Source organism: Heptranchias perlo, chromosome 15 (genome assembly GCF_035084215.1).
Source record: "Heptranchias perlo isolate sHepPer1 chromosome 15, sHepPer1.hap1, whole genome shotgun sequence".
In the NCBI taxonomy this organism is placed as follows: Eukaryota; Metazoa; Chordata; class Chondrichthyes; order Hexanchiformes; family Hexanchidae; genus Heptranchias; species Heptranchias perlo.
Window position 1 is genome coordinate 2,353,190 of NC_090339.1, and position 20,211 is coordinate 2,373,400.

Sequence of the window (20,211 nt, forward strand, 5' to 3'; positions counted from 1 at the left end):
TTAGACCCGAACTAAAGATACGTGTTTAATGTCTGCTCCCCAACAATTCTAAACAAGAAGGCAGCGAGTGAGAGGGCCATCACTTTGCTCACCGTCTGTCTGGATCACTAGGCGTGGGCCCGGGATTAACCTGCCCTCTCCCAGGCGGGTGAAGTCAGTATTTCTGGTCAGATCCAATCAGGGGCACGGACACTCAATGAGAGCCGGATTCTTCCTGTGATGTTCCAACACTTTGGATTCAATTGTACAAAGACCAGCTCTGTTCACTAACTCGATGCTCGATGACTTGATGCCAGCGGGGAAGCCCCCTTTCCTCCTTGGGGGGGGGGGAGGAGGTCCCTTTTGGTCGCAGTATCATGTCAGTAACCGTGGTGAGACCTGTGGCCATGGTTAGCAGGTGGTGGAAGTTGCAAGATGTGGCTGGCCTTGCAGTGCCGAAGCCTTGGTGAGGAAAACACAGGCCAGGAGTTTACTTTCATTATGTTTTACATTTAAAGACACTCGAGTATTACTGGTGTCCTCTGGGCGGCAAAGTGAAGCAAGCAATTCACAAAGAATCCAAACCAGCAGAAAAACACATCCCGTCAGAGCCTGTGGAACATTCCAGGAGGTTTCTTCCTCTGCTCTTGCCCGCTTGCTAGAGTTCGGAAGTGACTGTATTTTGATCGATATCTTTAATACCATGCAGAATACGTTTCATGTGGCCCACCTTGGTTATCCCCAGATCCTTAAAAATAAAATAGTAATAATTTAACGGTTTCAGTCTCTCCCTTTCACCAGGCAAATAGCCAGCAACAGACATTTAAAAAATGGTGTCAGTTTCCGTTACTAGGACGATGGGCACAGCGTTCAATAACGCCAAGGAATAGTCACCAGGTGGTGGGAAAGGGGGCTCGTACCTGCATCCTGCCTGAGGAGAGTAGAGAGGGGAGAGTGGAGAGGGGGGGGGGGGGGGAGAGTCGAGAGCGGGGAGGAGTCGGGAGCGGGGAGAGTCGAGAGGGGGGAGAGGGGAGAGTCGAGAGGGGGGGGGGAGAGTCGAGAGGGGGGAGAGTCGAGAGGGGGGGAGAGTCGAGAGTCGAGAGCAGGGAGAGTCGAGGGGTGGGGGGGAGAGTCGAGAGGGGGGAGAGGGGAGAGTCGAGAGGGTGAGAGTCGAGATGGGGGAGAGTCGAGATGGGGGGAGAGTCGAGATGGGGGAGAGTCGAGATGGGGGAGAGTCGAGATGGGGGAGAGTCGAGAGTCGTGGTGGGGGGGGAGAGTTGAGAGGGGGGAGAGGGGGAGAGTCGAGAGGGGGGAGAGGGGAGAGTCGAGAGGGGGAGAGTCGAGAGGGGGGAGAGGGGAGAGGGAGGGGGGGGGGAGAGTCGAGAGGGGGGAGAGTCGAGAGTGGGAGAGTCAAGAGAGGGGAGAGCCGAGAGCGGGGAGAGCCGGAGAGCGGGGAGAGCCGAGAGTTGAGAGCGGGGAGAGTCGAGAGGGGGGGAGAGTCGAGAGGGGGGAGAGTCGAGAGGGGGGAGAGTCGAGAGGGGGGAGAGCCGAGAGTTGAGAGCGGGGAGAGTCGAGAGGGGGGGAGAGTTGAGAGGGGGGAGAGTCGAGAGTGGGAGAGAGTCGAGAGTGGGAGAGTCGAGAGAGGGAGAGCCGAGAGGGGGGAGTGTCGAGAGGGGGGGAGAGTCGAGAGGGGGGGAGAGTCGAGGGGAGGAGAGTCGAGAGGGGGGAGAGTCGAGAGAGGGGGAGAGCCGAGAGCGGGAGAGCCGAAAGTGGGGAGAGCCGAGAGGGGGGAGTGTCGAGAGGGGGGGAGAGTCGAGAGGGGGGGAGAGTCGAGGGGAGGAGAGTCGAGAGAGGGGAGAGCCGAGAGCGGGGAGAGCCGAGAGGGGGGAAAAGTTGAGAGGGGGGGAGAGTCGAGGGGAGGAGAGTCGAGAGGGGGGAGAGTCGAGAGTGGGAGAGTCGAGAGGGAGGAAAGTCGAGAGTGGGAGAGTCAAGAGGTGGGGAGAGTCGAGGTGGGGAGAGTCGAGGTGGGGAGAGTCGAGGTGGGGAGAGTCGAGGTGGGGAGAGTCGAGGTGGGGAGAGTCGAGGTGGGGAGAGTCGAGGTGGGGAGAGTCGAGGTGGGGAGAGTCGAGGTGGGGGAGAGTCGAGGTGGGGAGAGTCGAGGTGGGGAGAGTCGAGGTGGGGAGAGTCGAGGTGGGGAGAGTCGAGGTGGGGAGAGTCGAGGTGGGGAGAGTCGAGGTGGGGAGAGTCGAGAGGGGGGAGAGTCGAGAGGGGGAGAGTAGAGAGGGGAGAGTCGAGGGGGGGGAGAGTCGAGGGGGGGAGAGTCGAGGGGGGGGAGAGTCGAGAGGGGGGGAGAGTCGAGAGGGGGGGGAGGAGAGTAGAGAGGGGGGGAGAGTAGAGAGGGGGGGGGAGAGTCGAGAGGGGGAGAGAGTCGAGGGGGGCGGAGAGTCGAGAGGGGGAGAGTCGAGAGGGGGGAGAGTCGAGAGGGGGGGAGAGTAGAGAGGGGAGAGTGGAGAGGGGAGAGTGGAGAGGGGGGGGGAGAGTCGAGAGCGGGGAGAGTCGGGAGCGGGGAGAGTCGAGAGCGGGGGAGAGTCGAGAGGGGGGGGAGAGTCGAGAGGGGGGGAGAGTCGAGAGGGGGGGAGAGTCGAGAGTCGAGAGCAGGGAGAGTCGAGGGGTGGGGGGGAGAGTCGAGAGGGGGGAGAGGGGAGAGTAGAGGGGGGAGAGTCGAGATGGGGGGAGAGTCGAGAGTCGTGGTGGGGGGGAGAGGGGAAGGGGGGGGGGGGGGAGAGTCGAGAGGGGGGAGAGTCGAGAGTGGGAGAGTCAAGAGAGGGGAGAGTCGAGAGGGGAGAGTCGAAAGTGGGGAGAGCCGAGAGTTGAGAGCGGGGAGAGTCGAGAGGGGGGGAGAGTCGAGAGGGGGGGAGAGTCGAGAGGGGGGGAGAGTCGAGAGGGGGGGAGAGTCGAGAGGGGGGGAGAGTCGAGAGGGGGGGAGAGTCGAGAGGGGGGGAGAGTCGAGAGGGGGGGAGAGTCGAGAGGGGGGAGAGTCGAGAGAGGGGAGAGTCGAGAGTTGAGAGCGGGGAGAGTCGAGAGTTGAGAGCGGGGGAGAGTCGAGAGGGGGGGAGAGTCGAGAGGGGGGAGAGTCGAGAGAGGGGAGAGTCGAGAGGGGGGAGAGGGGAGGGGGGGGGGGAGAGTCGAGAGGGGGGAGAGGGGAGGGGGGGGGGGAGAGTCGAGAGGGGGGAGAGTCGAGAGTGGGAGAGTCGAGAGGGGAGAGTCGAAAGTGGGGAGAGCCGAGAGTTGAGAGCGGGGAGAGTCGAGAGGGGGGGAGAGTCGAGAGGGGGGGAGAGTCGAGGGAGGAGAGTCGAGAGGGGGGAGAGTCGAGGTGGGGGAGAGTCGAGAGGGGGGAGTGTCGAGAGGGGGGAGAGTCGAGAGTGGAGAGACAAGAGGGGGGAGAGTCGAGAGGGGAGAGACAAGAGGGGGGCGAGTCAAGAGGGGGGAGAGTCGAGGGGTGAGAGTCGAGGGGGGGAGAGTCGAGAGGGGGGAGAGTCGAGAGGGGGGAAGAGTCGAGAGGGGGGGAAGAGTCGAGAGGGGGGAAGAGTCGAGAGGGGGGGGAGTCGAGAGTGGGGGGAGAGTCGAGAGTGGGGGGAGAGTCGAGAGGGGGGAGAGTCGAGAGGGGGGAGAGTCGAGAGGGGGAGAGAGTCGAGGGGGGGAGAGAGTCGAGGGGGGAGAGTCGAGGGGGGGAGAGTCGAGGGGGGGGAGAGAGTCGAGAGGGGGGAGAGTAGAGAGGGGGGGGAGAGTAGAGAGGGGGGGGGAGAGTCGAGGGGGGGGGAGAGTCGAGGGGGGGGGGAGGAGAGTCGAGGGGGGGGAGAGTCGAGAGGGGGGGAAGAGTCGAGAGGGGGGAAGAGTCGAGAGGGGGGGGAAGAGTCGAGAGGGGGGGGAAGAGTCGAGAGGGGGGGGAAGAGTAGAGAGGGGGGGGAAGAGTAGAGAGGGGGGGGAGAGTAGAGGGGGGGGGAGAGTAGAGGGGGGGGAGAGTCGAGAGGGGGGGGAGAGTCGAGAGGGGGAGAGAGTCGAGAGGGGGAGAGAGTCGAGAGGGGGAGAGAGTCGAGAGGGGGGAGAGTCGAGAGGGGGGAGAGTCGAGAGGGGGGAGAGTCGAGAGGGGGGAGAGTCGAGAGTGGGCAAAGGGGAAAGAGTCGAGAGGGGGGAGAGTCGAGAGGGGGGAGAGTCGAGAGAGGAGAGAGTAGAGAGGGGGGAGTTGAGAGGGGGGAGAGTCGAGAGTGGGCAAAGGGGAAAGAGTCGAGAGGGGGGGAGAGTCGAGAGGGGGGAGAGTCGAGAGAGGAGAGAGTAGAGAGGGGGGAGTTGAGAGGGGGGAGTTGAGAGGGGGGAGAGTCGAGAGGGGAGAGGGAGGAGAATCGAGGAGGGGAGAGTCGAGGTCTAGAGGGGAGAGGGGGAGGGGGAATCGAGAGGGGGAAGTTGAGAGGGGGGAAAGGATGGGGAGTGTGGAAAGTCGAGAGGGGAGAGTCAAGAGGGGAGTGGGGGGAGTCGAGAGGGGAGAGTTGAGAGGGGAGTCTGGGGGGGGTCATGAGGGTGAGAGTCGAGAGGGGAGAGTCGAGAGGGGAGAGGGGAGTCAGGCACTGAGCAGAGGCAGATTGTTTCTCCAGCGGGCTGAGATACCATGCACATGCTGCTCTGGAGCACATGAACATTAATGTATAATGTTCTGCGGTGGGACACGGGCTCGCCTTGTGACTCTGCCTCAGCTGGACACTCATCAAAAGGGAGCAGAGTGTGGATGTTGTGACCAGGGCAGTTCCAGCATGATGTTACACACTGAAACAGGAAACAGCTGGGAACAAACTGGTGCACTTGCTGTCTGCTCCCCTAGGACTTACACTTAGACTCGGCACCAATAAAGACAGTGGGAGTGAGCTGACAGATGTCAGATGACCCGACTAATCCCGACTCTCCCCCTCTCCCCCTCTCGACTCACCCCTCTCCCCTCCCCCCCTCTCGACTCACCCCTCTCCCCTCTCGACTCTCCCCTCCTCTCAACTCCCCCCTCTCGACTCTCCCCCCCTTTCGACTCATCACTCTCTCTCGACTCTCCCCCCCCACTCTCGACTCTCCCCCCCCCGCTCTCGACTCTTCCCCCCCCCCCCCCCCCCTCGACTCTCCCCCCTCTCGACTCTCCCTCGAACTAATCCTGCGATCACAGGTCAATGGGTTGGGACTGAAGAACAATCCAAGAGAGCGATTGATCACATTGATCAGAATGGGGAAAGGGGTCCAGCCTGACTTGGTCCAAAATGAAAAAACTGCTTTTTGGAGGATTAAATCAGCTGGTAAACTGACATATTATTCACTCTTGTCTCTGGGCGACTGCACACCAAACCTACAGCCAGACCTGAAAGGTTTGAATGGTGCAATTAGCTGAATCAATCGGTTTGTGCGAGCCCTGATTAGTGTGATTCTCCGCAGGAGACTAGAGCAGGTCATGGGCAGTTAGGGGGCAGCTGCAGGAAGGAAAGAACATGCATTTCTATATCACCTTTCTTGACCTCAGGATGTCCCAAAGCACAGCAAGGTCCCACAAACAGCAATACGATGAAGACCACATCAATCTGTTTTAGTGATGTTTGGTTGAGGGATAAATATTGGTCAGGACACCGGGGAGAACTCCCCTACTCTTCTTCAAAACAGTGCCATGGGATTTTTTAGGTCAACATGAGAGGACAGACAGGGCCTCAGTTTAACATCTCATCTGAAACACAGCACTGCCAACAGTGCAGCACTCCCTCAGTACTGCACTGGAGTGTCAGCATACATTATCTGGTCAAGTCTCTGGAGTGGGACTCGAACCCACTGAGCCAAACCTGACACCTTCATGGCTGATGACTGACATCAGTACATGCTGAGAAAAAGTACATGAAAAGGACATATTCTCTAAACAGTAAGATTCTTCACAGGGGTTTGGAACAGAAATCTAGTGATGCAGATATATGGATCTTTAAAGGTGAGCATGCAGCTAGAAGCCAATGTGTGATTCTGGATTTTAGATATAGGGTGATTGTACATAAAAGCCATCTTCTTAACACTACCACAACCAGCATGGTATGGTGTTCCAGCAATTTATTATTTTATGTTGCTAAAAAGCTCAAGATTTACAAATTTGCTAAAATAAACTGTGGATCCTTTTCACTGCTGTGGGTTAGGGTCAGAGTCGAGGCTGGGGGGGGAGGGGGGGAATCGGCCCGGGTTCCTGCTGTGGGTTAGGGTCAGAGTCGAGGCTGGAGGGGGAGGGGGGAATCGGCCCGGGTTCCTGCTGTGGGTTAGGGTCAGAGTCGAGGCTGGAGGGGGAGGGGGGAATCGGCCCGGGTTCCTGCTGTGGGTTAGGGTCAGAGTCGAGGCTGGAGGGGGAGGGGGGAATCGGCCCGGGTTCCTGCTGTGGGTTAGGGTCAGAGTCGAGGCTGGAGGGGGAGGGGGGAATCGGCCCGGGTTCCTGCTGTGGGTTAGGGTCAGAGTCGAGGCTGGGGGGGGAGGGGGGAATCGGCCCGGGTTCCTGCTGTGGGTTAGGGTCAGAGTCGAGGCTGGAGGGGGAGGGGGGAATCGGCCCGGGTTCCTGCTGTGGGTTAGGGTCAGAGTCGAGGCTGGAGGGGGAGGGGGGAATCGGCCCGGGTTCCTGCTGTGGGTTAGGGTCAGAGTCGAGGCTGGAGGGGGAGGGGGGAATCGGCCCGGGTTCCTGCTGCTGACCCCACAGTAAAGTACATGTGTGTGACATCGTCAGAGGACAGGATCTGGCTTAGCTGTGAAACCTTCCAGAGTCGAATAATCTGGTAACAGTCACCACTGATAAAGGGATTCAAAAGAGTAGATACTGAGAAACTATTTCCTCTGGGGAGGAATCCAGAACAAGGGGATATAATCTTAAAATTAGAGCGAGGCTATTCAGGAGCGAAATCAGGAAGCACTCTTTCACACAAAGGGCAGTAGAAATCTGGAACTCTCTCCCCCAAAAGGCTGTGGATGCCGGGGGACCATTGGAGCTTTCAAGACTGAGATTGATAGATTTTTGTTGGGTAAAGGTATCAAGGGATATGGAGCTCTGGTGAATAAATAGAGTTGAGGTACAGATCAGCTATAATTTGATTGAATGGCTGAGCCGGCCCGAGGGGCTGAATAGCCTCCGACTGTTCCACTAACTCGGCTCACATCTGAAGAATGGCCACTTTGGCTGGGCACTGGGAGGTCATGGGAGTCCTTAAGAAGTGGAGGGAAACCAACGATGAAGGAAAAACATGCACCCTCTTGTAGGAAAGCACAATTCAGCCCAAAGCTCCATAGTTAGACCTCGTGTACTGTACACAGCACCTTCAAACCATGTAGCTATGACCTGTTTGTTTGAAGTTACAATCATTACAATCTGAGCAGCTTACAGGTGTAGATAGGAAAACCCAAGGAACTAGAGAGATGGCCACAGGTGCTGTTAACAGGAATATCGCCGTTTAATGGTACCTTCAGATTTTGCCTTTCCAGCTGCAAAAGCTCGGACCCCTGGATGTCATGACGTGTAAAAATGTCTTTGTACTCCCCTAGGCTGATGGACTCCAGCCATACTGCTACTTCGTCTGTGCCCCATTTCTCCACTAGCAAAGGGAAGAGCAAAGCTCTGCTTAGCAATAGCAAACAACCCAGCACCTCACAAGACAATGCACATCACAGCAAGCCAGAAACAGTGCAGGCACAAGCATCTTTTACGGCAGCGAAAGCACACACCATCACAATGAAGGCTCGTTGGAGGAACCTCAGGTTTTCCAAGTAGGAGGATGAATTCTGACCCAGGCCTTGCCATCTGTCCTTCTCCAGGCCAGACCAGCACAGGCACAATGGGCTGAATGGCCTCCTTCTGTGCTGAATGATTCTATGATTTGAGCTCAGCATCTTTTACTTTAGTTTATTGATCAGCTGTCTGGTTGGGTGAGTGTTTACAGTGTTCAATTTGAAGTTGGTTCTGAACTTCAATCCAATGGTGACAAAGGTGGGGAGAGAGAGAGTAGGACAAGGGGAGGGGGAGGGGGAAAGGGAGAAGAGGAGAGAGGGAGTGGGGAGAGAGAGGGAGAAGGGGAGAAAGGAAGGAAGAGGGAGAAGAGATGACACAAGAGGGAGCATCAGAAAGAGGGACTGAGAGAGAAATAGAGAGAGGGACACAGAGAGCAACAGAGAGAGAGGGAGAGTCAGACAAGGAGAGCAATACAGAGAGGAAGAGACAGAGAGAGCCACAGAGAGAAGGTTAGATAGAGGGAGAAGAAGACTAGAAAGGAGAGAGGGAGGGACAGAGACAGAGGGACAGAGAGAGAGGGAGAGAGGCAAATAAGTTCAAGTTAAGAATTGTTTTAATTGATCTTTCGAAGTCGTCCTGAAGTTGAGTATTCCTCGTTTAAACCTTTTACCTATTAATTCTTATTGAACAACTTTATAAACAAATCTAGAACAGCCCAGGGCTGGGGGAAGGGCGTTCTATAACCCACAACTACCCAGTAGGCTGCACTATGACCAGGATCAGCCCATCTGGAATTAGGTCATTTCATAGGAAGCACAGTGGGGAAGATGACACTGATGATCCCTTCCAACCCAGGCAGGGACTGGAAATTCTCACAGATCATCTTAACTCCTTGTTGATGGTGAGCTCAGCCATCCAATCAGAATTTAATCTAAATTATTCCCATCTACGGCCTCAACTAGTCACGGTGAGGTACTGCATATATGTTAATATATTCAAATACATGCAAATTAACCTCACATCATACACTTACAGCAATGGTTGCAAAATGGAGGTGAAGATTAAACATAACAAGTAACCCTGTCTGTTTATTCTGTTCAAAATATTCCTGATCTTTCCCTGCCGTGAGCCGATGTTACAAAACAGTGTGCACGGGCACAGACTATGGGATCCAGATCATTAACAGCCTCACAAGCGTTGCAGGAAACACACGCACAGCCTGAGATGATGGGATAATGATAACAGTGAATGATAACAAGATGAGCCAAGGACCTCAGCACAACGGCCTCCAGCCACGCAAAAGCACTGCTGTGCCCTCCATCACGAGCAAGCTAGCACCTCCCCCTGGGTGGTGAGTGTGGCACATGGTGACGACAGTTTAAAGCACTCTTCTTAAATGGATCCTTTATTCAATCCTTTATCCAATAGCTGCTTAATTCACATGAATAACATATTGTGCCTGTATCCCTCCTCATGTGTATTTTGGCTGCAGTGTGTACCATCCACAGGATGCACTGCAGCAACTTGCCAAGGCTTCTTCGACAGCACCTCCCAAACCCACAACCTCTACCACCTAGAAGGACAAGGGCAGCAGGTACATGGGATCAACTCCACCTGCACGTTCCCCTCCAAGTCACACACCATCCCGACTTGGAAATATATCGCCGTTCCTTCATCGTTGCTGGGTCAAAATCCTGGAACTCCCTTCCTAACAGCACTGTGGGCGAATCTTCACCACACGGACTGCAGCGGTTCAAGAAGGCGGCTCACCACCACCTTCTCAAGGGCAATTAGGGATGGGCAATAAATGGTGGTCTTTCCAACAACACACACATTCCAAAACTTTTTTTAAACTGCACAAGTTCCCCTTACAGCGGTGGCTGCAGTAAGCCTTCACTGTTTTCCAGTGTGTCCCTTTAGTCCAAAGTGCTGAATGGAACAATGGGCACGATTTTAACTTCAAAGTCCGGGTGCGTTGGGGGCGGGGGGGCAAACAAAATTGGGATTTCTGGAGCAGGAACGAATCCCGGCTCCAACCCGCCGAAAAACACGCACGACCCAGACCCATCTGGGAGTGCGTACAGTTCCCAAGCCCGGAAGTCACGCTGCCAATTAAAGCCAGTGGGTCGATATGTAAACCAGGAATTAAAGCACTTAAAGTACTTGAAATCTGCATGAATGTACTTAATCATGATGGCAAGCGATTTCCATACTGCCTCAATGTGTTTCTCGTGCTGTGTGAAACACGCCATGGGAAACTAGGGGGGTGGCAGCCGGCAGCCATTTGGCCATTTAAATCCCTGTTTGACAGATGGGGATAAAAGGTGAGTTATTGCAGCAGGGCACTCAGTTCTCTCAGACAAACTTTTGACTGGGGTTTCTTTGTGTTTAGACTGAGAATTCTTTGTTCAGACTCAGAATTGTTCTGTTTACACATATTTACCGACTTTTTGGACCCCCTGAAACTGACGATATCAGATGGGGGGCGATGGCTGCATTCACCAGTATATCCAAGGAGGAGGCACATCACCATCCTCACCAGGCACGGTGTGTAGTTCCATCACTTGCAGCTCCACAACACAGTGCTGCACCATAGGCTCCTGCACAAGAGCAGAGAGGGGAACAACAGAGGGTCCAACGTCGCAGGAGGCACTACCCTCGTGAGAGGGTCTACAGACCGAGGCTGAGCTTCCTGGACCTCTCTGAGGAGCAGTGCCTACGGAAGCTGAGAGTGAGTCGCCAGGTGGTTACAGACATCTGCACGTTCCTTCATGCAGAGCTGCTCCCGGCTGGGCCTGGTCGTGTCACATTGCCCGTGGCAGTTAAAGTGACCACTGCCCTCAACTTCTTCGCCTCCGGATCATTCCAGGGTTCCACCAGTGATATCACCGGGGTCTCTCAATCGTCTGCCCACAAGTGCAAAAGACAGGTCACCGATGGTTTGTTTCGCAGGGCGTCCCACTATGTCGACTTCGCCATGGACGACCTCAGCCAGATGGAGAGGGTAGTGGGTTTCCACTCTCTGTCTGGCTTCCCACGGGTACGGGGTGCAATTGATTACACACATGTAACAATCCGAGCACCTCCACATTAGCCAGGACTGTTCATCAACAGAAAGGGATATCACTCCATCAACACACAGCTCGTTTGTGACCACTGGAAAAGATTTCTTCACGTGTGTGCCAGATTCCCTGGCAGCTGCCACGATTCCTTCATTCTGCGAGAATCCAACGTCACAGCCCTTTTCCACGCACCAAACAGACTTAAGGGCTGGCTCCTCGGAGACAGGGGATAACCCCCCGCACACGTGGCTCATGACACCTCTGAGAAACCCCATCAGCGAGGCACAGTGTCAGTACAACGACAGTCACATCACCAGCAGATCTGTCATTGAACGTGCGATAGGACTACTCAAGATGTGATTTCGGTGCCTGGACCGGTCTGGGGGAGTGCTTCAATACACACCAGCAAGAGTGGGTAGAATTATAGCCGTCAGTTGCATCCTGCACAACATGGTGCAACAGAGAGGGTTACCGGTTGATGAGGCCCCGTGCCCTCATCCACCATGCAGATCTGCCATCAACATTGAGGAGGAGGGGGAGGAGGGGGAAGAGAAGGAGGAGCAGGAGCAGGAGGAGAAGGATGGGCAACCCATCGGCAGAGCAGCGGCTCACCTGGCTGCTCGTGAGGCCAGGGAGTCACTAGTATTTGAACGATTTTCGTAAGGACATCTGGAAAGTGATGATAGTCCAGTCCTCAGACCACCTGGAACGAGCACCGCCAACACCAGCCCACCCCCACCCCGCACAAAAGTGTCCTACAGCTACACATACACCCACTGTAAACCCACCCACTGGGTGGCATCAAGTTTCACCGTTCACGATGAACCACATGAAAGGGCGCTATCACAAAAGGGAGTCAAGAATGGGGAAGACGTGGCAGCAGTGGTGAGAATGCTAACATTTAATGTGAATTTAACAAAAAACAAATGTAAATGAAAAACATCACAATCTGTCAGACACCCTTGTGAATACCCTTTGTGATCACAAAACCTTAGCCTTTCTCTTCCTGCTACTTCCACGTGGTGCATCCCCTGTGTCTGTAGCAGAGGTCGTGGCAGGTTGCTCATGTTCATGCCCTGATAGATTAGATGCTTTGGGCCTACGCCCTCTGGGTTTTGGTGCCCGTGAGGGCCCCTCCAAAGACTGCTCCACCTGCACCTGTGCAGTGGCAGACTTGGCCACCTGGGTACTGGTTGAGGGGGGGGCGGGGGCAACGGGTGAGACGTGGGAGTGCTTTGAGTGGCGTCCCCGCTTCCAAGTCCTCTTTCGCCATCATCCCTCTCCTGGGCCAGGCCCACATCACTCCTACCACTCTGCTGGACGACAGTTTGGAGGACATGTGTGAAGCCTTATAAGGCCAGTGCTAATGTATCTGCCTGCCTGTTTAAGGCGGCCGAATGTAGTTTGCCCTGAGTCCGAACGGCTGTTGTCAAGTCCTGAAGGGACTCATTTGTGAGGCGTGCTTGAAGCTCAATGGAGGCCAACCTTCCCTACATCGCAGACATTCCCGCACTTATCTGTGCCATCATTCCACTCATGCAGGAGTTGGACTCCTCCATCCTCTCCGCGATTGTGGAGAGTGCGCGTGGCACCCGTTCCAGTACCTCGCAAATGTGCTGCTGTCCCTCGATCATTCTCCTTTTAAAGGATGGCCCCCGGGGTTCAGCATCTGTGTCCAGCTGAGCAGAGCCTGGAGAGGAGTGCACCCACTGACTTGGACTCTCCACAGCTGCCCCTGCCACCAGTGTCTGCTCGTGCTCACTTGTGTGTGGTGACTCACCAGGTGCCAACCCAACGAACTGACCACTAGGACCCAGCAAGGTGTGAGTATCTGGGCTGGTGGATGGCTCTCTAAGATGTGATGGTGCACCCTTAGAGGCCAGGAGCTCCTCTGAGGAATCTCCCTCTCCCATCACTTCGGTCGTTGAAGGGCCTGGAAGAGAGAACAGAAGGCAATATTAAGAATCATCACAGATGTAATGTTGCGATGAGCATAATGAGGTGTTCAACATGCCAATCATTGTTAACATCAATTCATGTTGTGTGTGATGAATGTTAAAGTTGTGTCACCAGACATTTGTGGGGTGCCAGTCTCGGCATCCCGGAGGGACAGGCACTCGAGGGTAGGGCTGCTCTGCAGGGCCTCCTCGTCTGCGTCTGTGAGGACCACTATTTGTTGTGGTCCCCCTCCAGTCCTCTCCCTCTCCCGTGCATTCTGAGCTCTCTTCTCCGACAAGGGGAGAAAGTACAAACGTGTGAGTGAGTGAGGGTGAAGTGGTCAGCCGATTAATGCATTGCTTTGGGTGAGATTGACCATGAAAGAGATGCATCAGAGGGTGAGTATCAGACAGAGACATCACATTGGATCAGGATTGGGGTGAGTGGGAGTGGTGGGGTCACAAATGGGGAGGTGAGGAAGTGCTCAGGAAGTGAAGGTAAGTTGACAATGAGCCTTAAGTGGGTGTGAGGAGTGATGTGACGGAGTAGGCTTGGCAGGGCAGAGTATGAGGAGGGGAGGGTGATGTGCACCACGGAATGCAGGAGAATCAGTAAGTGTACTCACTTTTGCTGACCTGGTCAGGTCATTGAAACGCTTCCTGCACTGGACCCAAGTGCGGGAGATGTTGCTCCTGCTGGTCACCTCCTCAGCCACCTTGAGCCAGGCCTTCTTGGTGGCAGAGGCAGGGCACTTGCTCCTGTCGGCCGGGTAAAATATTTCCCACCTCCTCTTCACCCCGGCCAGCAGCACCTCGAGTGAGGTGTTACTGAATCTTTGGAGCTAGCTTGCCCCTCTGCTGCTCCATTTTGCGTGCTTGCTCCTTGCTCCAGCAAAAGCCATTGGTGCAATGGCCCTTTAAATCCAGACACTCCAGCTGACAGCCGGTCATGCAGGTGCGCTGTCCGCCCACTGCGCAGCTTTCGGACAACAAACCCGGAAACAATGTTAAGGGCCACCAATTAAGTCGTGATCACATGGAGAACGGTAAGATTTTATTTTTCGGGTTACCCACGTGCTCACTGACCCCCCCCCCCCCACCCCCGACCCCCCCGGCTGCCATCCCGCCGGCATTTTAAAATCGTGCCCAATGTGTCTCTGGTCTCCATGCATGATTCAACTCTTACCATCTCAGAGATGGGAGGAGGTCAATGACCAGGCCGAGCATGATGTTGAATCCTCAGTGTGGGGGAGCCATCCACAATCACTAAGCAATGCGGCACCCAGGAACCAGATCTCACACTGTGCTGGGAATCCCATTCACTGGATCTTACGTGGGACTTTTTATGGTACACCGTACAAGCAACCAGAGGACTGGTCAGGCACAGGTAACTCCAGCAGGATGGTCTTGGGGGTGTACATCTGGCCTCTGACCCTGTCTCTGACAGTGTGCTGCCTGGTAACAGCCAGATGTATATAAGCGTGGTTATTTGTGTAATTGGGTTGGGCAGCATTGGCTGAGCAGCTGGCTCTACCCTGTCTGCTCACCACACGCGTGCAAGCCAAGCAGCCACCTGTCCTCCATGTTTTTCTGGGACATTGCCATTCAGAGCTCCCTCAAGACCTCAATGGGAGTTCTGGGGCCAGAATGCAGGTCTCCTCTGCCCTCAATCCGGAGAAGCTTTTACCATTGGACCCTTCCAAGGCCAGGCTCACCCATAGGACAGTGCAGATCTGCAAGAACAAAGTGACGTCAATTTAACAACAGATTGTTTTGGAAGTAATGGAATTGTGAACAGAATTACTGTGGCCATGTAGACTCAGGTATATATGATTAAAAAATACTAATCACTTGATCTTTGAATTTTCTACCTCAAGTTGATGAGAATGTGGTGGGTTTTCACTTTTGGTGGTGGTGGACTATGGGCAGTGGTGGATCAGCCTCCCATTATACACCCCACATGATTTTCCTTTCCATTGCCTTCAAAAATGAAAATCTATCCCAATGTGCCTTGTGTGTGATTATTGGTTTTACAGTAGAAATTGAGATCTCATTTACCTGCAGTTATTTCCTTCTCCCTTCTGGCTCCTGTGTCCTCTTTTCTCCCTCCCATTTGATTCAGAAACACGGCCCTTCATCTCCCTGTTACAGTTTCAAGCATGTTCAGTCATGTTTCGCTCTTTGATCCTGGGGCTCCTACATATCATTAATACATTCATGTAGAGGGTGTCCCAACTTGTGCCAAATGCAAAAGAGAAATTATTTCTTCCACTTCAAATGTTGCTCTTCAATGTGTGGATTCAGAACAGTGTATCGGTGTGATGTAAAAGGTTTGTTGGATGTATCACAGTGTACACCAAGGTGTGCAAAACCTCTATTAATATCTACCAGTGTGGCACACAGAACCATTTTGACTGGCATATTCCAAAAGATATTAAAATATGACCTCAATCATACTGCCTTTCATGGTAAATTAAGGACCAGAGTAACTGTAAACTGTAACTTAAAATTCTCAGAGCTAATTTTACTGAAAGAGTCGGTGTGAGCAGGGAATAGTGAGTTATGCTCACATCTATTCTTTAGCTGAAATAAGTGAATGGAAGTAAACACTCTTCCTCTTGATTTTCAGACCAGGGGATGACCCTTCAACACAGGTGTGAAAATGTGTTGTCTCCAAACTGGTGAATAGTAATTCCAGATTGTGTAATCTTGTGATTATGGTAGTTAGATCTAGGAACCAAAAGGCCAGAATTTCAGCCGAGTCCAATTTTTCCAATGGCATCCTCACCTCCAATCCATTGGCCAAGTTGGGTGAAAGATCAGGATGAGCATTTGTCCAAGTGTTCCAAGAATGCTCAAAGGTTTTCAGAACTGGTTAGAACCAGCAGACGTTGAAAGGACCTTGAGAAATAGGTCCTCATTGCTTAAAGTTAGTTCATTAAGCTTATAAATAATTTAATTACATTTAGCTAATGAGCCCCATCTTACCCAGCAAAGAACTGTTTGATTTTTGCTTCTGCAGTTTCTCCTTTCTTGACATATTCTTTATTCTTATCTTAATGCTGCTCTTGTTACTTCCCTTTGAATGTTCCTGAGGAGATAAAAGAAAAATACTCCAGGTAACAGGGACAATGCCATTAACCATCTTCTTGTTTCTCGCAAGAAAATAAATGAGGATGAGAAAAGGCCACCCAGCCTATCAAGCTCATTCCCTCTACTCTTTCAGTCTGGCATCCAACTCACTGCCCTACCCACTGTCCAACCATGACAGAATACCAACAAGGACACAGGCCACATGTAGAAGGACATTTTGACTCGCCTTGCTTGTATTCCATATGAGGGGACACGAAAAATGAAATTAATATACGTCTGTGTAAAGGCTGATTGGGGCCAATTATTGCAAGTTTGATCACAGCCACCCAATTCACAGCGTGCATGTATAAGAGTTGGCACTGAACTCTGCTATGGGGTACCCAACCTACAGATCATATACAGCCCACAGGCTCTGGCAATCTGGCCACTGAACCCACACAATTCAGTCCTGTTTGTGTCTGGTGGTTCCTACTAATGTTGCCTCATTGGTGAATAAATCCTAAATTAGAGAGGTTTCTTACAGAAAATAACATTTTGGGATACAGTATATGAGTAATTTGAGAAATGACATGTGGTAAGTGCAGCATGCTTGGAAGGACAAGGTGACTTTGGTCCAAAGCTCTCCCCCACTGGGGTTTTCCTCATGTCATGTTTGGGTCTGTTGTAGACTAATTGATTGCGATTGATTGCTATAATTAGTCAGAAACTCCTTTATCGTTGTATTATGTAGCTATCAGGATGGTAGAAGGTGAACTAGATGGACCTTGGTCTTTTCTATGTTCCTATGTAAATTCTAAGCCAAGATCTGCTAGCATCAGCAACATGGGATGTAGAACATGATGTAACCTTTCTATGCGGGCCCGAGGTTCTATGGTAAGAGGCCCAAAGACAAGGTCTGGACATCCTGCTCTATAGTACTGCAGATCAGCGATTGGTTGGCTTTTACCCAGGGCACACTGTACAGAGAAAGAGAGAAGTGACGGAGCTGGTTACAATGACGTAAAGATGGCTCACTCTGACTATGTTATTTGAGAGTCAGAGAGAACATTGTTGGTGCTGTCACCAATGAGCAAACAGAACACTGTCAGGGAGTGTTCTGTTTGTTTACCTAAAGCAGGGAGAGCGAGGGGGATTGTACATGGAAAGCAATTGGCATTGAGATTCTTGAGCCCTACAGTGCCTGACATGCAGGGTTAGTTGGTTTCTATCGTCTGGTGAAGAGACTGCCTCACCTCCTCGTCAGTTGCCTGGATGGCATGCCACAGCCAGTGGAGCTCAGCCAGCTTCTGCAGTTCACTCTCAACACCATTCAGTGCAGCCTGCAACTCCTCTTCATAGGGAGGTTCCAACTCCTGTACAAATGCACAAAGATGAGTTATTTAATCAGTGGTATTGAAACAGGGACAACTGTCTGGGCAAGGCGAAAGAAAATATTAGTCCAAAGGCCACAATTTGCTGGCATTAGGGCATAATGCAAACTTTAATCTCATTTAAATCCAAAATACTGCAGGTATGGTATCAAACAAACAACTCCTCAATCCCACATCATTTGTGACCTTCAAGTTGCCTCGTAAATGGAAACAGCATCACCGGAGCATGAAAAATCACTGTATGGAAAGTTCATGAGCGCTTAATGTGTTGGAACCAGCAACGATCCCCATGGTGAGTGAGTGAGAGAGGGAGGGAGGGAAGAAAGAAAGAGAGAGAGAGAGAGCAAGAGAGAGAGAGAAAGAGAAAGAGAAAGAAAGAAGAAAGGAAGGAAGAATTTGCATTTCTATAGTGCCTTTCACGACCTCAGGACGTCTCAAAGTGCTTCAGAGCCAATTAAGTACTTTTGAAGTACTTTGTAATGTAGGAAACACGGCAGCCAATTTGCGCACAGCAAGGTCCCACAAACAGCAATGAGATAAAGACCAGATAATCCGTTTGAACCAGTAACCTGCTGTGGAGGAGGCGGTGCTGGTAATTCTGGCCTGTTCGTTTTACATACCAGCAGTTTGCCGTCCAGGAGTGCCTTTGTCTCTATGCGAAGGGCCTTTACGCTGCTGAAGACATCCACAACCGCATTCCTGGTGATAGCCTGAAAGAAACACAAGGCCAAGGTAAGTGACCAACAGGTAGAGACACCCAGCAATGCACTCACACAGACATGGCCAATGCCCACTTGGTGAGGAAGTGGCCTGTGGTTCCCTGAACAAGTCATTATGTGGAGATGCCGGTGATGGACTGGGGTTGACAATTGTAAACAATTTTACAACACCAAGTTATAGTCCAGCAATTTTATTTTAAATTCACAAGCTTTCGGAGATTTTCTCCTTCCTCAGGCAAATGTTTCAAGAGCTCCTTGAAGCCTACGCATTTATACATATAGAACAATACATGGTGTTTACAGTTGCAGGGGCAGTCTGTAAACACCATGTATTGTTCTATATGTATAAATGCGTAGGCTTCAAGGAGCTCTTGAAACATTTGCCTGAGGAAGGAGAAAATCTCCGAAAGCTTGTGAATTTAAAATAAAATTGCTGGACTATAACTTGGTGTTGTAAAATTGTTTACAATTGAACAAGTCATTACCTTTGGAAGAAGAGAAGTAAGGGAGGAAAACTGGAAATGCAAACTCGCCATGAGTCTGCAGTCAGACTCCAAACAGAGACTGACATTCCTGAGGACAGGATCCAAATCCTCTCTTCCCTACTTAGCCGAGTGATATGAAGGGGCAGGACGGAGCTTCTCAAGGCAGAGAGACCAAGCTCAACCTTGATTTCCATTAGATTTAAACGTTCATGGCCAACTAAATAACAACATTTGCTCAGTATTGTGGGGCTAGTTCCTGCATCCTAACCAGAGATTCTGGTCACAATTATTACCTTTAACCCGAGCTATCCAGACAGTCTGAGGTGAGTCACAGTGTCCAGACAGTCTGAGGTGAGTCACAGTGTCCAGACAGTCTGAGGTGAGTCACAGTATCCAGACAGTCTGAGGTGAGTCACAGTATCCAGACAGTCTGAGGTGAGTCACAGTATCCGGTTTAACACTTTATGTATATAAAACATTCCTGTAACTGCTCTGAAAATGTGATGAAATCATATTATGCGATGATATTTCTATTTTTGCTTTGGGAGTTTAAACAATGGAGACACTGTATTAGCAGACGATTTAAAAGGAGTATCTCCATCAGGGCCCCTTTAAAGAGGGAGTCTCTCCATCAGGGTCCCATTTAAAAGGAGTCTCTCCATCAGGGCCCCTTTTAAAGAGGGAGTCTCTCTAACAGGGCCCCATTTAAAAGGAGTCTCTCCATCAGGGCCCCTTTAAAGAGGGAGTCTCTCTATCATGGTCCCATTTAAAATGAGTCACTCCATCAGGACCCCTTTAAAGAGGCAGTCTCTCTATCAGGGTCCCTTTTAAAAGGAGCCTCTACATCAAGGTCCCTTTTAAAGAGGGAGTCACATCATCATTCTGCCTGCTAGGTGTAAAGATCATATGTAAAATAAGTTTGAACATTCCCAAGCCAGTTGCTGGCTGTTGTGGGATCCTAGGACAAAAATTGTCCACAACTGCCCCTAACTGGCACGTTGTTGGGACATCTAACCCATGCTAATGCTGACCAGGAAATGTTTGATGGGACAGTGTAGAGGGAGCTTTACTCTGTATCTAACCTGTGCTGTACCTGCCCTGGGAGTGTTTGATGGGACAGTGTAGAGGGAGCTTTACTCTGTATCTAACCCGTGCTGTACCTACCCTGGGAGTGTTTGATGGGACAGTGTAGAGGGAGCTTTACTCTGTATCTAACCCGTGCTGTACCTACCTGGGAGTGTTTGATGGGACAGTGTAGAGAGAGCTTTACTCTGTATCTAGCCCGTGCTGACCCTGCCCTGGGAGTGTTTGATGGGACAGTGTAGAGAGGGCTTTACTCTGTATCTAACCCGTGCTGTACCTGCCCTGGGAGTGTTTGATGGGACAGTGTAGAGGGAGCTTTACTCTGTATCTAACCTGTGCTGTACCTGCCCTGGACGTGTTTGATGGGACAGTGTAGAGGGAGCTTTCCTCTATATGAAACCCGTGCTGTACCTGACCTGGGAGTGTTTGATGGGACAGTGTAGAGGGAGCTTTACTCTGCCCCTTGAACCTCAGAGCCATTTTTTTCAGGAGATGGGCACAATTAATTAAGTTAGCTTACCTCAGGTGTATTTTGCTTTGGTAAGACTTCATTTAGCACGTGGGAGCAGCCATTGACTGCATGGGCCAGTTCCTGCTCCACAATCTTGTGTTTCTCAGCTGCATGATGGATCCTGTAAAATAGCAAGATTCTAGTCATCTCAACCCAACACAGAAAAATTGTAATTGATAAAAAGCCTGATGGTATTTCAGCACAGTG

At 52.0% G+C, this 20,211-nt stretch overlaps 1 protein-coding gene across 4 annotated transcripts in view; it reads right to left on the reverse strand.

Moving 5' to 3' along the window:
* Positions 1-7: 7 nt before the first annotated feature.
* The window catches only part of si:dkey-172j4.3 (diacylglycerol kinase delta), a 288,264-nt gene continuing 268,060 nt past the window's right edge, over positions 8-20,211 (reverse strand). For 3 of the 4 annotated variants that reach the window (XM_067996767.1, XM_067996766.1, XM_067996770.1), the window contains exons 24-29: positions 20,014-20,125; positions 17,827-17,916; positions 17,069-17,188; positions 15,732-15,834; positions 7,480-7,610; positions 8-727 (exon numbers count right to left, since the gene is read on the reverse strand). In XM_067996767.1, coding sequence (XP_067852868.1) covers positions 638-727; positions 7,480-7,610; positions 15,732-15,834; positions 17,069-17,188; positions 17,827-17,916; positions 20,014-20,125 — 646 coding nt within the window. In that variant the 3' untranslated portion in view covers positions 8-637. The remainder of the gene's footprint in view (positions 728-7,479; positions 7,611-15,731; positions 15,835-17,068; positions 17,189-17,826; positions 17,917-20,013; positions 20,126-20,211) is intronic. The other variant, XM_067996769.1, reaches the window with a different exon arrangement.